The sequence below is a fragment of the Elephas maximus genome, chromosome 23 (genome assembly GCF_024166365.1).
Source record: "Elephas maximus indicus isolate mEleMax1 chromosome 23, mEleMax1 primary haplotype, whole genome shotgun sequence".
In the NCBI taxonomy this organism is placed as follows: domain Eukaryota; kingdom Metazoa; phylum Chordata; class Mammalia; order Proboscidea; family Elephantidae; genus Elephas; species Elephas maximus.
The window spans coordinates 13,294,085-13,315,429 of NC_064841.1; the positions used below are offsets into that span (position 1 = coordinate 13,294,085).

A 21,345-nucleotide genomic window follows, 5' to 3' on the forward strand; every position below is an offset into this window, starting at 1 on the left:
TATTGCACATCTGTGTTCCTGTCGCGGGGGCGGAAAACGAAACTTTCTAAATACACTTGGTCAGTATGACTCAAAACAAGTTTCCAAACATCATTTGATGCAAAGAAAGCAAGAGAGCGGGAGGTGAAACACACGCAAAAAAGAAACAATCTTGACGCCGATTTATTCATGCTCCCGCCCCCCTCCCTCCAACCCCGCAGCCCCCACCTTTGAAAGGCAGCAGGAACCTGACTCTTGTAGTCAGCGCCGGGATAAAGGAAGTGCTGCGTAGGCCGCTCCAACTCCTCCCCACGGGCGGCCGCATCTGAGTTTTGACTTTTCCTCTTTTCCAAGTCACAGCTGGTGGGGCCTCTCCCATTCCTGGGCTTCAGCGATAACCCCAGAACTAACGTCTTCTGAGCCCCTGCCACCGGCAAGGGAGGGGCGGGGCGGACTTCCCCAGGGTGGCCGGTCTGCTCCAGGTGCCACGGGACCTCGGCGCCAGTGCTGGACCAGGTGAGGGGCGCACTGGTTATACCTGGGCTCCAGGAGCCACGGGACCTCGGCGCCAGCGCGGGACCCAGGTGAGGGGCGCACTGGTTATACCTGGGCTCCAGGAGCCACGGGACCTCGGCGCCAGCGCGGGGACCAGGTGAGGGGCGCACTGGTTATATCTGGGCTCCAGGAGCCACGGGACCTCGGCGCCAGCGCGGGACCCAGGTGAGGGGCGCACTGGTTATACCTGGGCTCCAGGAGCCACGGGACCTCGGCGCCAGCGGGGGGACCAGGTGAGGGGCGCACTGGGTATACCTGGGCTCCAGGAAGCCCACCGGGAGCCGCGGGTTTCGACGCCGAGGTCGTTTCGCGGCCCCTTTTCTCGGAGACTTCAGAGAAGTTATGTAACCAGGCATACCCGACCGCCGAGGGGTCCGGGGAGAAGCTCCTCGGCCCCGCGCGGTCTTCTGGGTCCTGGGGCACCGAGGCGCCTTGGCTCTCGGGCTGCGCCGCGCCGGCTGGGGGCAGCCCCAGGTGGGCGGTTTCTCTGTCTCCTGGCGCGGGCGCGGCTTGGGGAGGTGCGCGAGGGCCCGCGGGTTCTGTTTGCACCAGGGCTGGGGGCCGGGGGCCGGGGGCGGCCTCGGGAAGCGACCGCGGAAGTGGAGCGGGGTCTCCACCAGGGGCTCTAGCTGGCCCAGCGGTTCTCCGGGCCGTGCCCCGACCTTTCCCAATGACAAGGTTGGTCCTGCCCGAAACTGCCTTATCTGGGCTTTGTTTTCGCTGCTTTGCAGTGCAGAGAGCCGTGTTGAATCCATTCGAGAAGCTGGGTTTGTTAGAGCAGCTTGTTGGAGGTATTAGAAGAGACGATTAATAGAGTCATCCAGCTGTCATTTAGCCCCAGCCTATGCTGAGCACCCTAGACTAGGAAAAGAAACCGAAAGATAGAGGCGGTGTGGTGGTAAGACCACCAGCTCCAGCGTTAAGCTGTTTTGAGTTTCAGTTGTTTCTGTCTTTTAGTATCCGTGGACTTTGAGCCAGTTACAGGCAGTCTCCGTTTAAAAAACATCCGACTTAATATGAGTCGAAATCGATTCGATGGCAGTGGGTTTGGTTTGGGTTTTAAGAACAACTGGTACTTATTTTAAGAACGGACTGCCATAAGCCTATTGTATTAAACATTTGAGTTGTAGGCTTAAGATACTTTAGTGTATTTGGGAAGTGTTTCTTAGTGATTTGTATGCACACACAAAAAATTTTTTTTGAAAGGTAAAATATATGCTAAGACAAACGTTTGATGCTAAATAAGAATCTTATGTATCTGTTCTGACTTATCTATTAATTCAATTTAAAGACCCTTGGGGATGGATCTTGTTCATAAGCGGGGGCTGCCTGTATTTCATGTATGTGCCTTTGTTGCCTCATCTCTGAAACTGGGTTAAGACATCAACACATGTGATGTAATTAGACCAGTACCTAAACCAAACCAAACCAAACCAAACCCAAACCCAGTGCCGTCGAGTCGATTCCAACTCAGCGACCCTATAGGACAGAGTAGAACTGCCCCATAGAGTTTCCAAGGAGCGCCTGGCGGATTCAAACTGCCGACCACTTGGTCAGCAGCTGTAGCACTTAACCACTACGGCATCAGGGTTTCCTGAGCAGTACCTAATACTGCTAAAAATACGACCCTTGCTTGTCCAAGCTCACTGTCAGGTTTTCCTATGTGATTTCACTTACCCATAGTTACTCCTGGAAGTCTTGGCACCTCACTTCTGTGTACCAGGAACAGGCAGCCGTTGTTTTCCATAGAAGTTTAAAAGAAAAAAAATTTGCAATTCATGTTTAGTACCGGTAACCCATTACGGTCCAGGGGATTCCGACTCATAGTGACCCTATGGGACAGAGTAGAACTGTCTCATAGGGCTTCCGAGAAGCGGCAGGTGGATTCGAACTGCTGACCTTTGGGTTCGTAGCCTTAGCTCTTAACCACTGCACCACCAGGGCTCCGTGCTTAGTACATGTGGCACTATTTAGTGCGAAGGGGCACGAAGTTTTGGCTTTCTTTTTCTTCTCTAAGCTTTCCCAACAGCAGAATTTTCTTTTAATGCCACCGTGGGTTTTACCACAGTTGTGGGGTTTTCAACAAGAGCAAACACCATGACAAACAAAAGGAAATGAGTGGATTTCTGCAGTGGATAGGAAAGTGGAATGTAAAAAGCAGGGTTTTAGTTTAAACAGCTTTCAGATCTGTAAGGTAACTGTTTTACAGAGTGGAAGGAATTAAATAATACCACACACAGGTTAATTCAGTAAGTATCAATTAAGCACCTTGTCCTGGACAAGACTGACCGTGCTTGGCCTTTGAGAGCTTACTTAGCATTGGAAGTGAAGAAATGTTAGATGTGTGTGAAATGGCCCCAGTAGACCTCTCCATCTTTTCCTGGGATTCTCTCTCTCTTCTTCTGCTGTGTAACCCCACCGACCTTTTAATTGAGGAAATGAGCCAAGCTCCCTCTAGCCTCATGATTTAGACACGTGTGGTTCCCTCTGTCTGTCATGGCACCCCTCCTACATACACCCAGGGGCACATGATGGTTGTTACTGGACTTTCTTCAGTCAGAGCTGACTTTCCTGATAGTGTCTCACCATCTAAATTAGTGCCCCCGTGATTCTTTTTTATAGCACCATTTACTTTTATTCATAGCACGTAGAGTAATTCTTTATTGTGTTAGTTTTCTATTTCCTGTATCTGCTCACCTTTATAGCCCTAGTGCCTGGTTTCCTGCCTTGCATATTGTACCTCTTCAGTCAGCATTCCTTTAAAAAAAAAACGCAAGCTGTGTAATAAGTGGATATTTGTATAAGTTTATATATACTCTGTCTTGAATGGTGCTCAATTTTAAAGCACCTTATATCAGTACAAGTAGTCCCAGGGTTACAAAGGAGATCTCTTCCTAAGTCTTTAAGTGAAATTTGTAGGTAAATCAGAACAGGTGCATAGAGTCCTTATTAGCCTTACTTTAGTGCGAGAGGAAACCCTGGTAGCACAGTGGTTAAGAGCTACGGCTGCTGCCCAAAAGGTTTGCAGTTCAAATCCACCAGGCACTCCTTGGAAACCCTATGGGGCAGTTCTACTCTGTCCTATAGGGTTCTTAGGAGTCAGAATTGACTCCATGGACAGCGATGGGTTTGGTTTGGGTTTTTAATGCAAGAAAAGGCTCAAGGCCTTTTCGATGATTTAAAAGCTGCGCTTGGAGCAAGTGAAGATAATAGTGATGAAGAATTTGTTTCAGGGTTGGTTCAATCTTTTCAAAGGATAAATTTACATAACATTCAAGGGCAGGTACCAGTAGTCCATAAATCCCGTTGTCAGGTTGTCAGTAAGTCGGAGGTTACTGACTTTGGGGAAGCCCTGAACTAAAAATTGTGTTTTTCATTTTCTAAATTTTATTTTTTAATAAGTGCTTTGTTTTCACTAGGCCAGGCAAGAGCTTTTGCTAGGTGGCCGAAAGAGTAAATGAAATTTCAAGCCATTTATGCCTTACATAAGATAGATAAAGATCTTCCTCTAACAAATTCCACTGAAAGTTGGCTGTTTGGAAGAGTGTTTTTTCACAAGTGCAAAGGACAGACACTGACGAGCCAGCTTAAATCAGCTAGTCAGTCAGCTAGCTATATGCCATTAAGTAGTCATTTTACCTCATCAGGGCTTCATTTGCAACAACCCAAATTTGAGAGGAAACTCTGGGTTGTCATGGAAAACTTTCCAGGAGTAGTAAAGCAAATGAAACGAAGGAGAATAACCAACGTATGACTTTTTGTTTCTTTTGTCTTTTTTATTGTCAGTTTTGTAGAACACTTGCCCAGCACATCTCACTTGGCCCCAGTCGGTGTATTATTACATATTTATTCAAGGTTTACTATGAAATGCTCTTCCAGGTTGACTCTGAGCATATTTGTTTTTATTTTTTTCTTGAAACTAAAATCCAGGAGCAGGTATTTAGAGGAACCCTCTCTGTTACCATGTATTTGCATTTCAATTCAGCTTGAGTCGCAGGCCACTCCCCTCCCCTCCGCTCCCCTCCCTGCATCACAAAAGGGCTTGCTAGGGTACTGGAATGCTGCTCAGTCCTGGTTCACTTATCTTCTACCAAAACCACAGTTTCAGCAGATGACATGTTTTTCTCATTAGACATTAACTGTACCTTTTTCCTATTTGTTTGTTATGTTATTTCGTAAGTAACATGGAAGTTCATGCGAATTGTGAGTTACCTCAGCAAGCATTAGGGTTTCCACCCTCCCCTCACCTCGGCCTACCTCTAATCCCCCCAACACACATGTACACACAAACCGAGAATTCTTGTAATAATTTTTCAGGTAGTAGAGTTGGACTAAAATAATTCACAACATATGTCCACATCTTGGGGCAATGAGAAGAAAGTAAGCTGGTTTATGTTGTATTTTGAGGGGGTTTGGTTCTCAGGCAAGAGGAGCCCTGGTGGTGTAGTGGTTAAGAGCTCAGCTGCTAAAGGTTGGTGGTTCCAACCCACTAGCCACTCTGAGGGAGAAAGATGTGGCAATCTGCTGCCATAAAGATTACAGCCTAGGAATCCCCCTGGGGTAGCTCACCTCTGTCCTACAGGGCTGCTGTGAGCTGGAATCACCTAGACAACAGTGGGTTTGGTTTTTTTGTGTTTGTTTCTTAGGCAATCAAGTGAATTCAGATAAATTATCCAAATTGATTCTAAGCCTCAGTCATTGGGATAATAGTTTTAGATTCTGCCAAAATTAAGTATGCCTTCCCTTAGGTTCCAGATTTTACATTAATACTTTTTGAAAGCAATGAGATAGAAATTTCAGGACCCAAAGAAATGGGGCAGAAGGGTTTCATTGTAGTATAAATTGTGGAGCCGTACCTGGCTGTCACCTGCACTGTTCCTGCCTCTTCCCAGTGGTAAAGGTTTTCAGTTATTAAATAGCCCAGAGCAGCAATGAGAACTTCAGGATTCTGGTAAAGTCACTTTAACCGAGATTTTTTATTTATAGGTATATTTTTGTATATGATGCCCCAGTTTCCTCTTAGCCCTCACTTAACAGAGGGTTAGGAAGAAGTAGGTAGTGATGAGATTATATTTTAAAGTTCTGTGTTTGTTCTGAAGTAATTAAGGTTCCAGTGGTACAGTATATAATGACTTTTACAATTTTTTTTTCTTTTGGTACAGCCCAAATGTGGTTTTCTCTTTCCTGGAAGTCTTTGTTGAATAAGTCTTTGTTTTAATAAGAGGAAGGGAAGCCATTATTTAAAAATTATTCTGTTGAATAAGTTAATTAATTCAATCAGAACCCAGCTGGTCATTTCCAAAAGCAAACGTCAATATCCTATAATAAACCCAAACCTTTGAGAAGACCAAAGGATCCTTATCACAGCAAACAAAGGAGTGGTCAGGGAGGAACCCAGTCATGTCTTTATTCTCCTGGTACACACACTTAGTGTCCATACAGAGACAAAGGTCACTTAACATTTTGCTTATGGCACACCACTTTTCATGCTTAAGATACTATGTAGTGGCTAAAATTCTACAAGCTTCAGGAAAAGGAAGCCTCAGATTTCATTCTGCAGCTGTTTGGCGGACAGGCACTCATGGTCACTCTCCCATAGCTTAAGACTTACTGGAACAAATTAGGAAGGAAAAGGGCAACTATGAACCAATGAGCCCAGTTTTAGAATCTGTTTGGTTTCGCTTCTTTGGATTTCTGTGCAAGGAGGGAATGCTCTCTGAGCCCAGGAGAGGAAAACACTGCATATTCGTAGGCGGGACTCTTTGGCCATGCGCTTGGGAATTTATGAAACTCCAGCCCTTAAAAGCCTTCACCTGTTCCTGATAGAGGGCATATCCTTAGCTTTGAACTGTTACCTTTCTAGCACGGCCTTTATTTCTACTTTGCCCTGGATTTCCTGGGCTAAACCAATGAATTGCATAAGAAGAAATCTTTTTTAAGTAAAATAATTTTCCATCTCAGATGTATGTATTTTTCACTCCAGAAAGCCTAGGTTTTTTTTTCTTTTTCCAATTCACTGGTTTGTTCGGGGTTGGGGGGAACAATGCCCATGTTTCTCCTGAATATTATTCAGGATTTGTCCTTAAAATGCGTACGTTTATGACATTGTAGGCTAGACTGGGGCAATAGTCCTTTAAAATTGCTGATATAATTGGCTAAAGGCCATAGAACATTTTCTTTTTTTAATGAAGCATGTTAAAGAGCAGTGGGAGAGAATGGGGAATAAACAAAACATTTGGCGATGGAAACCCTGGTGGCGTAGTGGTTAAGTGCTACGCCTACTAACCAAAGGATCGGCAGTTCAAATCCGCCAGGCGCTCCTTGGAAACACTCTGGGGCAGTTCTACTCTGTCTTATAGGGTCGCTATGAGTCCGAATTGAGTCGACGGCGCTGGGTTTGGTTTTTGTTTTTGTTTCGGGGATGTTTAGCTTGGTGTGTTACTTAAGGGATATCTATTTCTACTCTAGAGTTTATCAATCTTTTAATCTTTGTATACTTGTTAAGGTACTCTTAGCGTTAAGTTAATGGTATTAATTTTAACGTATAACCTTTAATGGTGAAAACATGAGATCGACAAGAGTAACGGTGGCCTTGTATATGTATGAAGTTAGTTTCCATATAGTTCTTTTCAGGTTGGACCCTAAAAAGTTACATAGCCCTGTGAAAACAGTTTACTTTAGTGGCACGTGTTGGCTGGTTTACTGTTTGGCTTATATGTTAATTGCAGACAATTATCATTTTTAATCTACTTTGCCCCTTGGTGTGATGAGGTCCAGAGCAATTGGTTTTTGACTAGTTAGTGCAGACTCAGGTTACTATTGTTCTAAGAAGCCCATTTTTGGATTGATGCCAGGGCCTAGTAAACCAATTTGGAGTTATTCAACTATTGCTGAACTTCTCCTTAAGAGTTTTAATAGATTACGAAATTTTATACATATATACGTAAATAAATACGTAAATACATAGATAAGAAGAGTTTTCAAATGGAGAGGAGGGAAGTGGTTTCTTCTTAAGAACGCCAGATTTTAGTTAAGGATACAGAGGGATCGGTTGACTTTTATTGACTGTTTAAGATGGCACACAGTAGGAGGAGTTATTAGAGGGGCAGCCAGGGCTAGAGTGGTCCTGGGAAGGGGCAAGGGTGATTCATATTAGTTCAGGGGTCCAAGATAAAACAACCAGATGAAGGAGTTTTTGCCTTATGTGGTAATAGGAACTGACAGGTATGAAGGAGGTTGGGATTTACAGCGGAGAGATAGGGATAATGACTGAATCATAGCGGGAAAGACTATGATGTGAGGCACCAGATGGAAGGAGCACTGAGTAAAATGCTTATGTTATTATGTTTCTGGAGAAATAACCAGCACACATTTCCACTTGGATGGTCAGAGTGCTACAGCTCTCACAACCCATGAGAGGATTTTCTGGCTAAAAGCAGATTTTGGCGCATGTAACAGAAGACCAGGCCTTCTCAAATTTGCTGTTCAGAACCCATCCACAGGGCCTGGAATCTCCAGAGATAATTGCAGTAGAGTGTCCTGATAGTTAACCCTGTCCCCTTCTCCAGAGGGACCATGCCTGGAACCCAGCCAGAGGCTGAGTGCTGGACTTCATGCTCCCCTCATGTTGTGAAGGCTCCAGTTTCTAACCTAGTTACCTTTTGGGGTCTCGGGCTCACAGTGTTCCTTGTGGTTGCCTCCCCCTCACACACACCCCACCCAGCTTTTTGAAAGTCCCTACAATCCCTTGAAGTCCCACTCAGAAACACGGCATGGTAAATGTGGCCAGACCCAACGGGTTTAAGTGACTGCATACTGCTGGACTAGGTGAATAAGAGGATTATCCCAAGTGTGACTGTGCAGTTTTAAATGTGATGCCCTATATCAACAGTCATATTTGACCAGTAATTATATAGGCAATGTATTAATACCAAGTTTTCTTTTTCAGAACTGTTTAAATCATGGACCAACAAAGTAAGTAATTTACTGTTTTCTTCCCTCTAATGATAAATCTGTTGTTAACATGTCATTTGTCATAATGTTTTATTTGGTTTCTGAATCGATGAAATTTGCTTTGTGTTGTTTGTGCTCCAGAATTTAATGTCTAGTTCAGTGTTTTGGCTGAGAAGATGTACATAAATATCTACTACCACTAATTTTTCCTTTTAAAACAAGATGCTTGCAGAACCTTGTTAAGAAATTTTAGGCTTATTGGGAAATATATTGTATAATTTATACTCTATTATGTCAAGGTAGGTTTTCTCTTTTCTGTGTGCATGTCATATACATAAATATTGTTCAAGCCATGCTAAATGCTAGAACATGTAGGTTTATGGTCAGAATTTACGTTTGGAATGAGTGTCCTTATGACATTGTAGACAAGGAGAGCATGCCTGAGAAAATGATCCTTTAAAATTCGTGTTAAAATTGATTAAAGGCCATAGAGCATTTTTTTTTTTAAACCAATCCTATTAAAGAACAATGAGCAATTATCCTCAGATAAAAACCTACTGCCGTCCAGTTGATTATGACTCTTAGCGGCCCTGTAGAGCAGAGGGGAACTGCTCCATAGGGTTTTCTCGGCTGTAATCTTTATAGAAACAGATTGTCACATCTTTCTCCCACGGAGCGGCTGGTGGATTCAAACCATTGACCTTACGGTTAGCAGTTGAGTGCTTAACCACTGCAAGAACAGGGCTCCAAATTCTTAGATGCATCCCTCTTTATATATATCATAACATGTATAGGTTTAAATAACTATCAGTCATTATGTTCTAATGTTTTTATCCCAAGAAAATTATAGATAACATGTTTATCAAGCATATAATAAAAGACTTCTGTCTTTTTAATAATTTAATGTTCTGAAGAGAAAAACCCTCCACTTGGAGAAAAACAATACGTTTTTTCTTGAGAAAATCTTTATTCCCTATCGTATCTGTATTGAGAGAGCCAAAAAGATATTTATCTCTCACTACAGTGTCAGGCTTGATAGTTAGATACCTCTCAGAACCAGCAACATCCCCTTTTCCCTCATGGAGTTTCATGATCTTCTCTTATTGGCTGCTATGTTTATTTAATTTTATTTACGAAACTGAAATCAAGCATTTTAAAACGTAAATTTATGTAGATTTTAGCTGTTATCATTTGCTCCAAGCTTTAGGAGGCATCAACACAATGTAGAATAATTCATTTTGCCTTAAACTCTTGAGCTTCCTATATGTAATTGTAATGTATATGTATGTTTATGCATAAGTAGAAATAAAATGTATGTACGTAAGCGAAGAAAGGTGTGTATAATATACATGTGTGTTCACAATACACATACACATACAGAGAGAAGTAAAAATGAAACATCTTCAAGACAATGTGATGACCGTATGATTTTATAAGCTATTTTAAGTTCTGTTTCTAAATTCAGAAGCTGTTGTTTGTAATTCGTATGCTCTTTGATTTACTTGACCCCTTGTCAGTCATTTTCTCTTTGTATGTGTTCCTTACTGAATTCCTCCTGGACTCCTAATTCCAGGATCATTGCTCTGGTACCAAAACCCCAGAGATTATGAAATCCTGATTTCTTGAATCTATCTGCTCCTGGATATGTGTATATATTTAATACTATTCAAACAATGGCACCTGTTACTAGGTGCCAAAATATAATTTTTTTAGGTAAGGGTAGACCTTTAAATCGGATTTATGATATGTTTCCCTTGAGATGTGTTCTGAGTCAGATACTGCTGTTTCCGGCTTGGGTTGGGGATGGGGGTTGTAGGCAGAGCCTTGAGCTGGAGAACTGGGGAGCTGGGAGCTAGTCCACTTACCTGAAGCTGAGAAATAGGAGAGAATGGTTGGGGATGGAAAGAGCTGTAGTATCTCAGGGGTCTGTGATGGTTCAGGGTGTATTCCAGTGTCTGTCCAGGTAAAAACCCTGATCTGAGTAGGAGATTCTCTGTGACCTGACCTAATCCAGTTTCTGTGGATTCCATTCCAGTGAAGTTACTATGAAGTCAATTCGTGAACAGCCCACAATCCAGCCTGCCTGCTAAAACCATGTGAATCAATGAGTAGTCTGAAAGTTCATAATACAAAAACATACAGAAAAATTTTAAGATTGAAACTTTGACCGACTTATTCTTCTCTACTGATGTCATATTTTCATGTTTCAGAAACAAAGTATTTTAAATTTACAGTTAGTAATCCATGAAGGAAACAGAGGAGAAGATGATATAAGTGTAAGGTCCACTAGAACACAGATTCTATGAAGGCAGACCCAGAGCCTAACTCAGGGGTGACACAGTAGATGCTTAACAAACATTAATTGGCTGGCTGGGTGGGCTGAATGAATGGTTGGAGAGAACTAGGAGCTTGAACCATTGGTATACAAAGATTATTCAAACTGTAATAATCAACACATAACAATGTTTAACATGTTAGTTTATTATAATTAAATCAGGTGTATGGGTTTTGTAGGTCAAGATCATTCATGTTCGTAATTTCATATGGTTCAACCTTACTGTTGAATTATTTTAAAAATATTTAAAATAATATGCACTCATGGGTCGCTTAACGTCCACAATACGCTCTGTGATATAGGCCATTATGCAACTTGGATGTTGTGTGAACACAATATTATATACAGGCAGTCCCTGGGTTGTGAACGTCCGACTTACAGACGACTCGTACTTAAGAACAGACTGCCATAAAGCCTATTGTGTTACATTTCTGAGTTAAGTAAAATGGTTTATAATAACGAACACATGCTTTGTGCCTTAGCGGTGATTGTGCTGAGAGGGATTCGCTTTTGTGTTTGGCCCTCAATCGCGTCATTAGCAACTTCTCCCTGTCTGATAGAGCTCCCTCTCACATTTTCCTCAGCCTTGTATCTTTCAGTGGAGCGGATCAGCTTGACAGCTTGGAGAGTTTTCCCTTTGTTTTCAAGGATCGTTGTGATTGTCCGGTGTGACATACCTAAATCGTGAGCAATAGCGTTCCCTGATTTTTCCATCTTTGTGTTGTTTAATAACCTTTGGCTTCACTTCCAAATCGAAGCTTCTCCTTTGCCTCTGGCTGCTGCTACTAGCACTGTTTTTGCTTGGGAGCCATGATGCACGTTACAGTGATAGTTCTCTGACTGGCATTTCTGAACTCTTACAGCCTTATGGGACCATGGACGCATGTGTGGTTGGGGGACCATGGACGCATGTGTGGTTGGGGGACCATGGACGTATGTGTGGTTGGACGTTGCCTGAACGGATGTTGTGCTTTACATAACTGTATATACTTCCATGTTTAAATAATTCTGATGACAACATAGATATCTTTAAAGTCACTACTACTCCCACATCCAACTAATTTCATGTATCTCTGTCTTCACAGTCTATATGTAGTTTTAAAGCAGTTTTCTTTCTAATACTAGAAACTCAGAGCATGGAACTGAATATTCATCAGGAGTATTTGAAAAACTAGAAACTCAGTCCCAGTAACTCAGCTGTCTCATTTTACCTAAAAGAGAATTTGTTTGAAACAGGAGTTTACTACGTATTAGCTCTGATAACAGCCATAACTTATGTTAGGTGAAAAATTCACTTTATCTATTTCAATATGGAGCCCTGGTGGCACAGTGGTTAAGCATTTGGCTGCTAACCACAAGGTCAGCAGTTCGAATCCACCAGCCGCTCCTTGGAAACACTATGGGGCAGTTCTACTCTGCCCTGTAGGATTGCTATGAGTTGGAATAGACTCGACAGCAATGGGTTTTTTTTTTTTTTTCGGTATTTCAATACAGCACAAGACCATACAAATGGAAACTATGTAAGGACCATATATTTTTCTTTCTAGTATGTATATTAAAACAGTGATATATTTATCACTTCCTGTGTTACAGGTGTGCAAAGGAATGCTCCTCAGCCGGGAATGAATTTTCCAGCTGGATACCCCCCTCAGTATCCACCAGCAGCATTCCAAGGTAAAACATTTATTTAAAGAAGAAAAAACAAAATTCATCCATTATTGATATTCCCTAAAGGGTTTATGTGTGTGAGAGAGAGAGATTTACTTTAGTGTAGCGCTTTTTGTTAAAATCCTGTGAATGAATTTTTTTGGCAGCCTAGTTCTTGAATTTTTTAATTTAAATGCCTATTATTGAGAAGTATTTTTTATAGCATTTTTAAATTTAATTTATCTATTTACAGTGAAGGTGTAAAAGAGAGCCAATAAAAATAGTAGTGAGTTTTTATTTAGCAAATGAAATTTAAGGCTCTGCATAAATTAAGGCACACTGGTGGTGCAGTGGTTAAGAGCTGGGCTGTTAACCGAAAGGTCAGCAGTTCCAATCTACCAGCTGCTCCTTGGAAACCCCATGGTGCAGTTCTACTGTGTCCTATAGGGTCGCTATGAGTCCGAATCGACTCTTAAGGCAATGGCTTTGGTGTTGGTTTGCATAAATTAAATTCCTCCACCAAAAAAATAGATACAAAGTAAAAGATTTTATCTGTCTTTCATCTGTTCTGAAGATTGTTGTTATATGATCACATTTAGGGGGTTTATCCCTGGGTGTTCTTGAGTCAGGTAGTTAGTTACGGTTTATTATGTTCAGCAAGAGTCACAGAAAAAAGATAAGACAGCTTAAAACTGGAATGGAAGTAATGGAAATATAGTTAAAATAGCTACGTGGGCATAATTCATCTTCGTGTTGTAACAGGAAAGCTTTCCTTTTGGGTACATGCTCAGCCATGCCTTGTGTTTCTAGGGGTACATTTTTTTCTTTTGAACCAATGCATAAAAAAAATTAGAGATTTTTCATTTAGGCAAATGTACTTATCATAGTTATTAAAACATTAGCAAATAGCCATATGCATGGTGCACCCGGATGTACAAAGAGGTGGACTACCCACATCTTGAGTGAAAACCTGGGTATTTCATATCAAAGAGAAGCTGGATTGGGCAGAAGGTTTTATCTTTGTTTTCTTCTTTGAGCAGACATCTGTTTGGGAGCTTGAATGGCCTGTTTAATTGTCTAGCTCAGAAACCTCCTGGTGGGGTTTAAATCTCATCTAGATGTTTGCAATTAAAAGAATAAGCAATAGAAAAGTTCCAAGGCTCTAAAGGGGTGTGCCATGGATTGAATTGTATCCCCCCACAAAACATGTGTCAACTTGGCTAGGCCTTGATTCCCGGTATTGTGTGGTTGTCCTCCATTTTGTAAATCTTATCCTCTGTGTGTTAATGAGGTGGGATCAGTGTATCTTCAGAGTCACAGGGTTTACAACAGGGTGTGACTCAACTCACACCCTTATTCAAGCGACACCCTTGTTTGAGTCACAGCTTTTGTCTTATAAGAGATAACAGGAGAGGGGAGTGAGCAGAGAGGGGAGGAACCTCACTACCACCAAGAAAGAAGAGCTGGGAGTAGAAAGTGTCCTTCCGACCCACGATCCCTGTGCTGAGAACCTCCTAGACTCAGGGGATGATTGATGCCAAGATACAGCGTTCCAAGGAATGCTGGGCCCATAGATGTTGAAAGGAGACAAGGACTTTCCCCCAGAGCCAACAGAGAGAGAAAGCCTTCCCCTAAACTGTGAGCTAATAAACTTCTGTGTGTTAAAGCCATCCACTTGTGCTATTTCTGTTGTAGAGCACTAGACAACTTAGACAGGATGGTTCTCAACCCGATTGCGCTTTATTAGCTGGGGAACAGTTAAAAATACTAGTGTTGGGGCATCATCCCAGAAAAATTAAATCAGAATCTCTGGTGGCCAGACCTAGGCATTGGTAATATTTTAATTCCCAGGTGATTCTGATGTGCAGCCCTAAATTCTTACAGGGTTGGTGTTTGGAGGATCATTAGCAAGTCTACAGTATCCCCCCAAGGCATTTGGAGAACGATTTATTTAATTCACCCCATAGCTAATTGAAAGTAGCTGACACATACTTAAATTCGGTTATACTTAGACTTGACAATTTGTGATAAAAATAGGTTTTGTATCTGGAAGATACTGGGAAGAATAACTTGCCTTTACTTCTCTACCAGGATTTCTCAACAGCGGTACTATGACATTTTGGGCCAGATAATTCTTTTTTTGTGGGGGGGACCATTGTGTGTTGTATGGGATGGTTAGCAGCATTACTGACCTCTCCTCCTAGATACCAGTAGCACCCTCTCTGCTAGTTGTTAACAACGATATATATCTCCAAACAGGACATAGTAGGATTGCCCCATATGGTTTCCAAGGAGTGCCTGGTGGATTCAAACTGCCGACCTTTTGGTTAGCAGCTGTAGCTCTTAAAACACTACGCCACCAGGGTTTCCAAATGTCCCTGCGGGAAGGGGCAAAATGACCCCCCAAATTTTTTAGAATGAGCCAAAGGTTTTTGCTCCATAATTCTCATCATTTTTTATTGGGTGTTTTAGTCCTAGATTTGCTGGCTCAAAGCCTTTATTTTGTGCCTTTTACCCAGTGGTCATCACTCTTTTCAATGAAGGCATGCCGGTACCTTTAAGCAGGGGACTCTAGATCATAGTTCATTTTCTTTCACTTTTTGAGGTATTAAAGCACATTTTCATTTGAATGTTAAATAGTGAGGATAAGGCTGTGGACCAACCCTGTTCACAGCTCATTACCTTCAAAGCAAGTGGATATAAAACCACAGATAAAATTATTGAAAAATCACTGGAAGATAAAAACACAAACATTACGCTTCATAAAAACAGGGTTTCTGAGCTGAGATTTCAACTTGTAGGTGCTGGTATAATCCTAGAAGTTTTGATGCTTCCATTTTACAATATGCCCACTCCTCACTGATGTACCTTGTTAGGTTGCAAAGTCCAGGTCGTTTTGTGAAAACCGGTGTTATGGATTGAATTGTGTCTCCCAAAAATGTGTGTCAACTTGGCCCAGTATTGTGTCATTGTCCACCATCTTGTCATCTGATGTGATTTTCCTGTGTGTTGTAAATCCTACCTCTATGATGTTAACGAGGCAGGACTCAATCTACAAGATCAGTTGTGTCTTAAATCAGTCTCTTTTTAGATATAAAAGAGAGAAGGAAGCAGAGAGACAGGGGACCCTCATACCACCAAGAAACAAGAGCCGGGAGAATAGCGCTTCCTTTGGACCCAGGGCCCCTGCACTGAAAAGCTCCTCCACTGGGGAAGACTGATGACAAGGACCTTTCCCCAGAGCTCACAGAGAGAGAAAGCTTTTTCTCTTAGAGCTAAACCAAACATGTTGCTGTTGAGTCTAATCAAACTCATAGCGATCCTATAGGACAGAGTAGAACTGTGCCATAGAGTTTCCAAGGAGTGCCTGGTGGATTCAAGCTGCCGACCTTTTGGTTAGCAGCCAAATGCTTAACCACTATGCAACCAGGGTTTCCCCCCCTGGAGCTAGCACCCTGAATTTGGACTGCTAGCTTCCTAGACTGTGAAAGAATAAATTTGTTTGTTAAAGCTGTCCACGTGTGGGTTATGTGAAAATGGAGGATTTTTTTTTTTTTTATGTTTTCAGACCATCCATTTGTCTGGCTTTCTTTTTTTTTTTTTATCTAGAAAATATGATCATAGAGGTAATAATAGCTAAAATTTACTGATATGGGCATGACTGTCACAAGTCCAGTTATGGATTTTCCTCTGAGGAGAAGGCTTAGAGGTAACTAAGCTAGATAAAGCCAGGCTGTGTGACTAGAGGGCCCACGGCTTAACCACTTTACCTTCCTCCTGGGCTAGAGCAGAGCTTCCCTCCCAGAGACACCTCCAGGGGTCCACCCTCACCCCTGCAAGCCCTTCGTTCACAATCCCAAATTTGTTCTGCCCACCAGGCCTGATGAGTCACTGAGGCTCAGGGCTTCCTGCAAGGGCACTGGGAAGCTGGCCACACACCTGGCCTCTCTAAGGTGGCGGTTTCAGGTCCTGTTCAGCTCACTTGGGCTGTAATTAAACTCACACTCATTTCTTCCAAACACCTTCTCCGATGCCTCTTTTCTTTCCTCCCTTCCCACCCCACAGCAGTTTTGAGCTGCAGGGCCTCGGGTCACATAGGAGCTGGGAACCCAGAACAGGCACCCACTGGTTTGGTGCTGCTAGCACGCCCACCTGGAGACCTTGGCCATGGAGGCGGCCCCACATGGCAGCTGGATGCAGTGCGCTCACCAGCAGGAGGGAATAGAGGGTGTGGGGTAGCACAGCCCAGCTTCCTGGAGGCTGCCCAGAGACCCTTCTGGAGGGTGGGGCAGGGGGTGCTCTGCAGCCTTTGCTACCATGCCCACTGTTTTGTTAATGTGCAAATAGATAGTAGATGTTTTACTATTGTCGTAAATGGAAATGTTGGCTAGCGAGATAGTCGTTAAGTGAGGAGTAGGTGTACAGTTAAAAATTATTTTACTTGTTGATATTTTAGGACCTCCAGGACCTCCTGGCTACCCTGGCCCCCAGCCTGGCTACCCTGGCCCCCAGCCTGGCTACCCAGGCCCCCAGCCTGGCTACCCAGCACCACCAGCTGGCTTTCCTGCCCAACACCAGCCAGTATACAATCAGCCAGGTGGACCTCCAGGTGTACCATGGATGCCAGCACCACCACCTCCATTGAACTGTCCACCTGGACTGGAGTATTTAACTCAGGTAATTTCAAATACATAAAATACTCGTAAAAAATAGCACTGTGCTTCCTGTTACAGATTGACAAATAACTATTTCACAAAAGTATGAAATAGTAACAACCTTTTTTGTTAAAAGATCACTGTTCTAGGTTGGTTTCACGTTTAAAGCAAAATGTAAACGTCTTAGGAAATTGTGTTTCCTGTGATCTTTTAAATATACTATTCAATAAATAGAATCTTGAATATAGTATCCGATAGCAAACTTTTCCAGGCTATGTTAGAAGCATAATACATGTATTAAGTCATGTATTTCTTACTGAAACGCTCTGACGTATAGGTGTAGTAATTATCACCATTTTAAAGAAAAGGAAACTCGGGTGCCAGGAAGTGGTCACACAGCGAAGAAAGTGGAAGTAGTTTCTTAATCCAGGGATCTTGGTCCTGGATATCCTGTGCTCTTTAATCCCAACACTGAATTAAATTTCCTGGGATTTAAAAGAACTTTAAATAAAGCTTAGATTTGAGCTTCAGTAAGCGGTGCCGAAAGAACAGCTGGTGTTTTCATTAAAATGTAACTCATCTTTTATTATAATTAATAGAATTACATCTTTATGATGCTGCCTTTGTTCTTTGGAAGACCTGATTTCATAAATTTCACCAATAGTAAGAAGGAAAAAAGTCCTGGGTATTGATGTATTGCTTGAAAACTTGTCTCAGCCATGGGGAGGGTTAATGATCGGATGTTAGAAGTCTGGTAAGTTAAGTCAGAATATGAAGTTTTCTGTATCCAGTCTCTAAACAAACAAGCCAGTCTCCCTATGGCATGAAAATCAGTTTTCAGTAAATAAATGCCTTCTATGCTCTCTGCAGTAATTTAATTACCCACAATGCACTTGAGTAGCACATATTATTTTACATTTTATCTTTCTCTTACATTCTCCAAGAAATGCTTTGAAATAATTTTTTTTTTTTAATCTACTATAAGATCAGGGAAGACATCGTCGCCTACTACAAATGATGAGTACACTTAAAAGAATAATATTGAAACTTGTGGGAAAAAGCCCTTAAATGGGTAAATAAAACTCTTAATATTTTGTAAGCCTCTACTAGAAGGAGCATGGTTTTCTAATTTACGTAGGAATTCCGTGTAAGTCTCTTTACCCTAAATATGCCCACAATAATAGTGGGTCAAAGTATAAACATTCTGAACACTTCCAGTGGATATTTTTGCAATTAAAAATACGTTAAGCTTACTTTTATGCTACAAAGTAATGTAAACTATTATTATATAATGATAATGTTGGTAAATATTGATGATTTGTATTGATTAGACAGGAAACCCTGGTGGCGTAGTGGTTAAGTGCTATGGCTGCTAACCAAAGGGTCGGCAGTTCGAATCCACCAGGCGCTCCTTGGAAACTCTGTGGGTCAGTTCTACTCTGTCCTGTAGGGTCGCTATGAGTCGGAATTGACTCGACGGCAGTGGGTTTGGTTTTTTGGTTTATTGATTAGATATACTTTTAAAAAATATGAAAACATGAATATTACTCTGATTTTTTTTAAAAACCCTTCATTTCACATATTCTTAGAGCTCAACTTTCTTTCTGTTACAGATAGATCAGATCCTGGTTCATCAGCAGGTCGAGCTTCTGGAAGGTATGGGTTCATGTTGTTGACCGTATTTCTAGAAAGATAAGAAGTTCATGCCGATGAAGCCAGTGTGGGAAGGTTAAACCTGGTTATATACGACTGCCTGTCTTTGCAATAATGAAATGATGTAGATTAGCAGATGTTTATTTCTGAATATTAGGAGTCAAATAGTAAAATACCATTGTCACTGGGCACCTGTCCTCGTGATCTAGACTAACTTAGTTTCGTAGGCTGGGTTCTCTAGAGGAACAAAACCAGTAAAGAAAAAAAAAAAGTAAAGCACATATATAGAGAGAGAGAGAGAAAGAGATTTATTTCATGGAAATGACTCACACAGTTGTGAAGACTGACAAGTCCCAAATCCATGGGTCAGTACAGGCTGGGGGCTTCTCCTGACTCACATGGTAGTAGTGGCTGATAAGCCCAAAATCTGCACATCAGGTAGCAGCCTGCTGGCTCATGGCTTGCGGGGGCTGGTGAATCTAAAATCTGCAGGTCAGGTGACAGGCTGCTAGTTCATGTCCCAAGAACCGGAGGTCAGAAGATGTTGAGATGAATGCAGGATCAAGAGAGGGTGAGCTTTGCCAAAACATCCATATGTATTGGATGCAGGCCACACTCCCAGTGAAACTCCCCTTTCAACTGATTGGCTACCCACGTCAGATCACAAAATAGAGGATGATTGCATAATATCTGCCAAACCATTGAGAATCATGGCCTAGTTAACTTGACACAGAACCTCACCATCCCAGTTAGAAGGAAGGAAACACTCAAAACTTAATTTTGCTCCCATCTTCCTACAAATCACTTTAGGTGATCTTGTCACATCACCTGACTTCTGTCACATGGTCCCAATTTGTGATCACCATTAAATTGGCACAGAGCAAGATGCTTAGTGCATTTCCATAGTGAGCAAACTTTTTGAATTTGGATGGGGATTTTTTGAGAAATTCCTACTCCAGCTCACAGTTTCTCTTGGAGTTCAGATGAACCCTCCAAGGCTTTGCTCAGTGGGCTGTGGGTTAACCAGACTGACTGCAAGGCCACTGCCAAGCAGCAGGCCTGGAGTCCTGGCTTCCTAGATGAGCTTTCCTGCTTATACTGAATGGGGCCTTTGATCCCAACAAATACTTCCTTGGGTCCAGTGCTCCCCAAGTGAAGAATAGACTTAGGAAGCCACTAGATGCTTTAGGACCACTGCTAAGAGAAAGAGAACCTGGGTAGATTCGTGATCCTTCTAAACATAAAGAGTTTAGTGAAAAGTCTAGCTAGTTTTTAAGCTATGTCTGTGAAAACCATATTCACCTTCTACAAAGTCCTTTCTACGGGTAGAAATTAGAACATGAATTATAGTGAGTAGTGGATTTGGTTAAAATATTTATTTGTCACCTATTGCACTTAAATTACTTGACACTATCAGATATTTGAAATGTTCTTGGTTTTGTTTAGTTTCTCTAAATTTTCTCTGGAAAAGGGCTTCTTCTTGTTTGGTAATTTGTATTCTGGATTTATTCTGTACCATATGCTATGGATGGTATAAAATGCTAAAGGCCAGATAGTATACATTATACAGCACTCCATTTTATCTTTTTTAGATTTATAAGCTTTGTATATATTTGCAAAATACGTCTTAATCATGAAATGTGTAAGTTCTAAATTTACTAGTTTTTAATTCTGCAGTTTTTTTTACAAAGGTATCTTTATTTTTCTCATTTTTTCCCCCACATTGCAAGTTTGTATTATTTTTTAGCATTATGAGTTGATTACTTTTATCATCTCAGATTATGACAGGCACTTATACTTTTTCCCCATTCAAAATTTACCTAGACAATAGAGATAACAACAGAATTGCTTTTGTTTTGTTTGTTTCTTTTTTTTTTTTTTAAGTAACTAGTAGGATTATTAAGTATTGTGTAGCCCAGTGATCTCATTTTGTAGATCAACAAACAGGAGATTTTTGAGACTAAGCTACTGAAAGAAACATTTAGTTGGATAATTGTTTAATTTCTTTTTCACCAAACATCTGACTGCGGCAGATGTTGAAGTCAAGAGTGGATCACATAAAGTCCAGGACCTTCCTGAGTCTGAGCAAAGAGACTTCAGGGAGGTCACGCTGATGAAGCTTGTGAAGGACGTGTCTCTCCCTGACTAAAAGTCTTCCTACACAGACAATGTAGAGTGATTTTTGTTTCCACATATTTCTTTTAACCACTTGTTATTTTGATTAGACTTTTATTATCCTAGACACAGGCTACTTAGAGCTGGGGGCAAGTAGGCCCCTAATTGTTCTTCCTGGCTCCAAACCCTTGACCCTTCCTGGTTCTAAACAATGCGTAGTTCAATATGGGAAGCGCTTTTGTAAGATACTATGTCGATGTCAGCATGGAGCAGCCTGTTTCCCCCATGCATGGACTAGCTCCTCCAAGGTGCAAAGTTCCCTTTGGATACCAGTGGTCTTACGTAGTCTGTGAATTGTAGCTTTGGTTCCCAAGCACGTTTTCCCGTTGCCCAAAACCCATCTTTCACTTCTGAATAGTTACTGCTGAGCTAAATAAGAGTCCCCTGGGCCCT

General features: G+C 41.8%; 1 protein-coding gene across 5 annotated transcripts in view; it reads left to right on the forward strand.

Moving 5' to 3' along the window:
- Window positions 1-214: 214 nt before the first annotated feature.
- The window catches only part of PLSCR1 (phospholipid scramblase 1), a 30,402-nt gene continuing 9,271 nt past the window's right edge, over window positions 215-21,345 (forward strand). Inside the window, exons 1-5 of one of the 5 annotated variants that reach the window (XM_049867751.1) lie at window positions 215-495; window positions 8,483-8,508; window positions 12,416-12,496; window positions 16,926-17,146; window positions 18,738-18,780. In XM_049867751.1, coding sequence (XP_049723708.1) covers window positions 8,496-8,508; window positions 12,416-12,496; window positions 16,926-17,146; window positions 18,738-18,780 — 358 coding nt within the window. In that variant the 5' untranslated portion in view covers window positions 215-495; window positions 8,483-8,495. Of the gene's footprint in view, window positions 700-744; window positions 768-8,482; window positions 8,509-12,415; window positions 12,497-16,925; window positions 17,147-18,737; window positions 18,781-21,345 lie in introns of those variants that run through there. The other 4 variants (XM_049867752.1, XM_049867754.1, XM_049867753.1 and 1 more) reach the window with 4 other exon arrangements.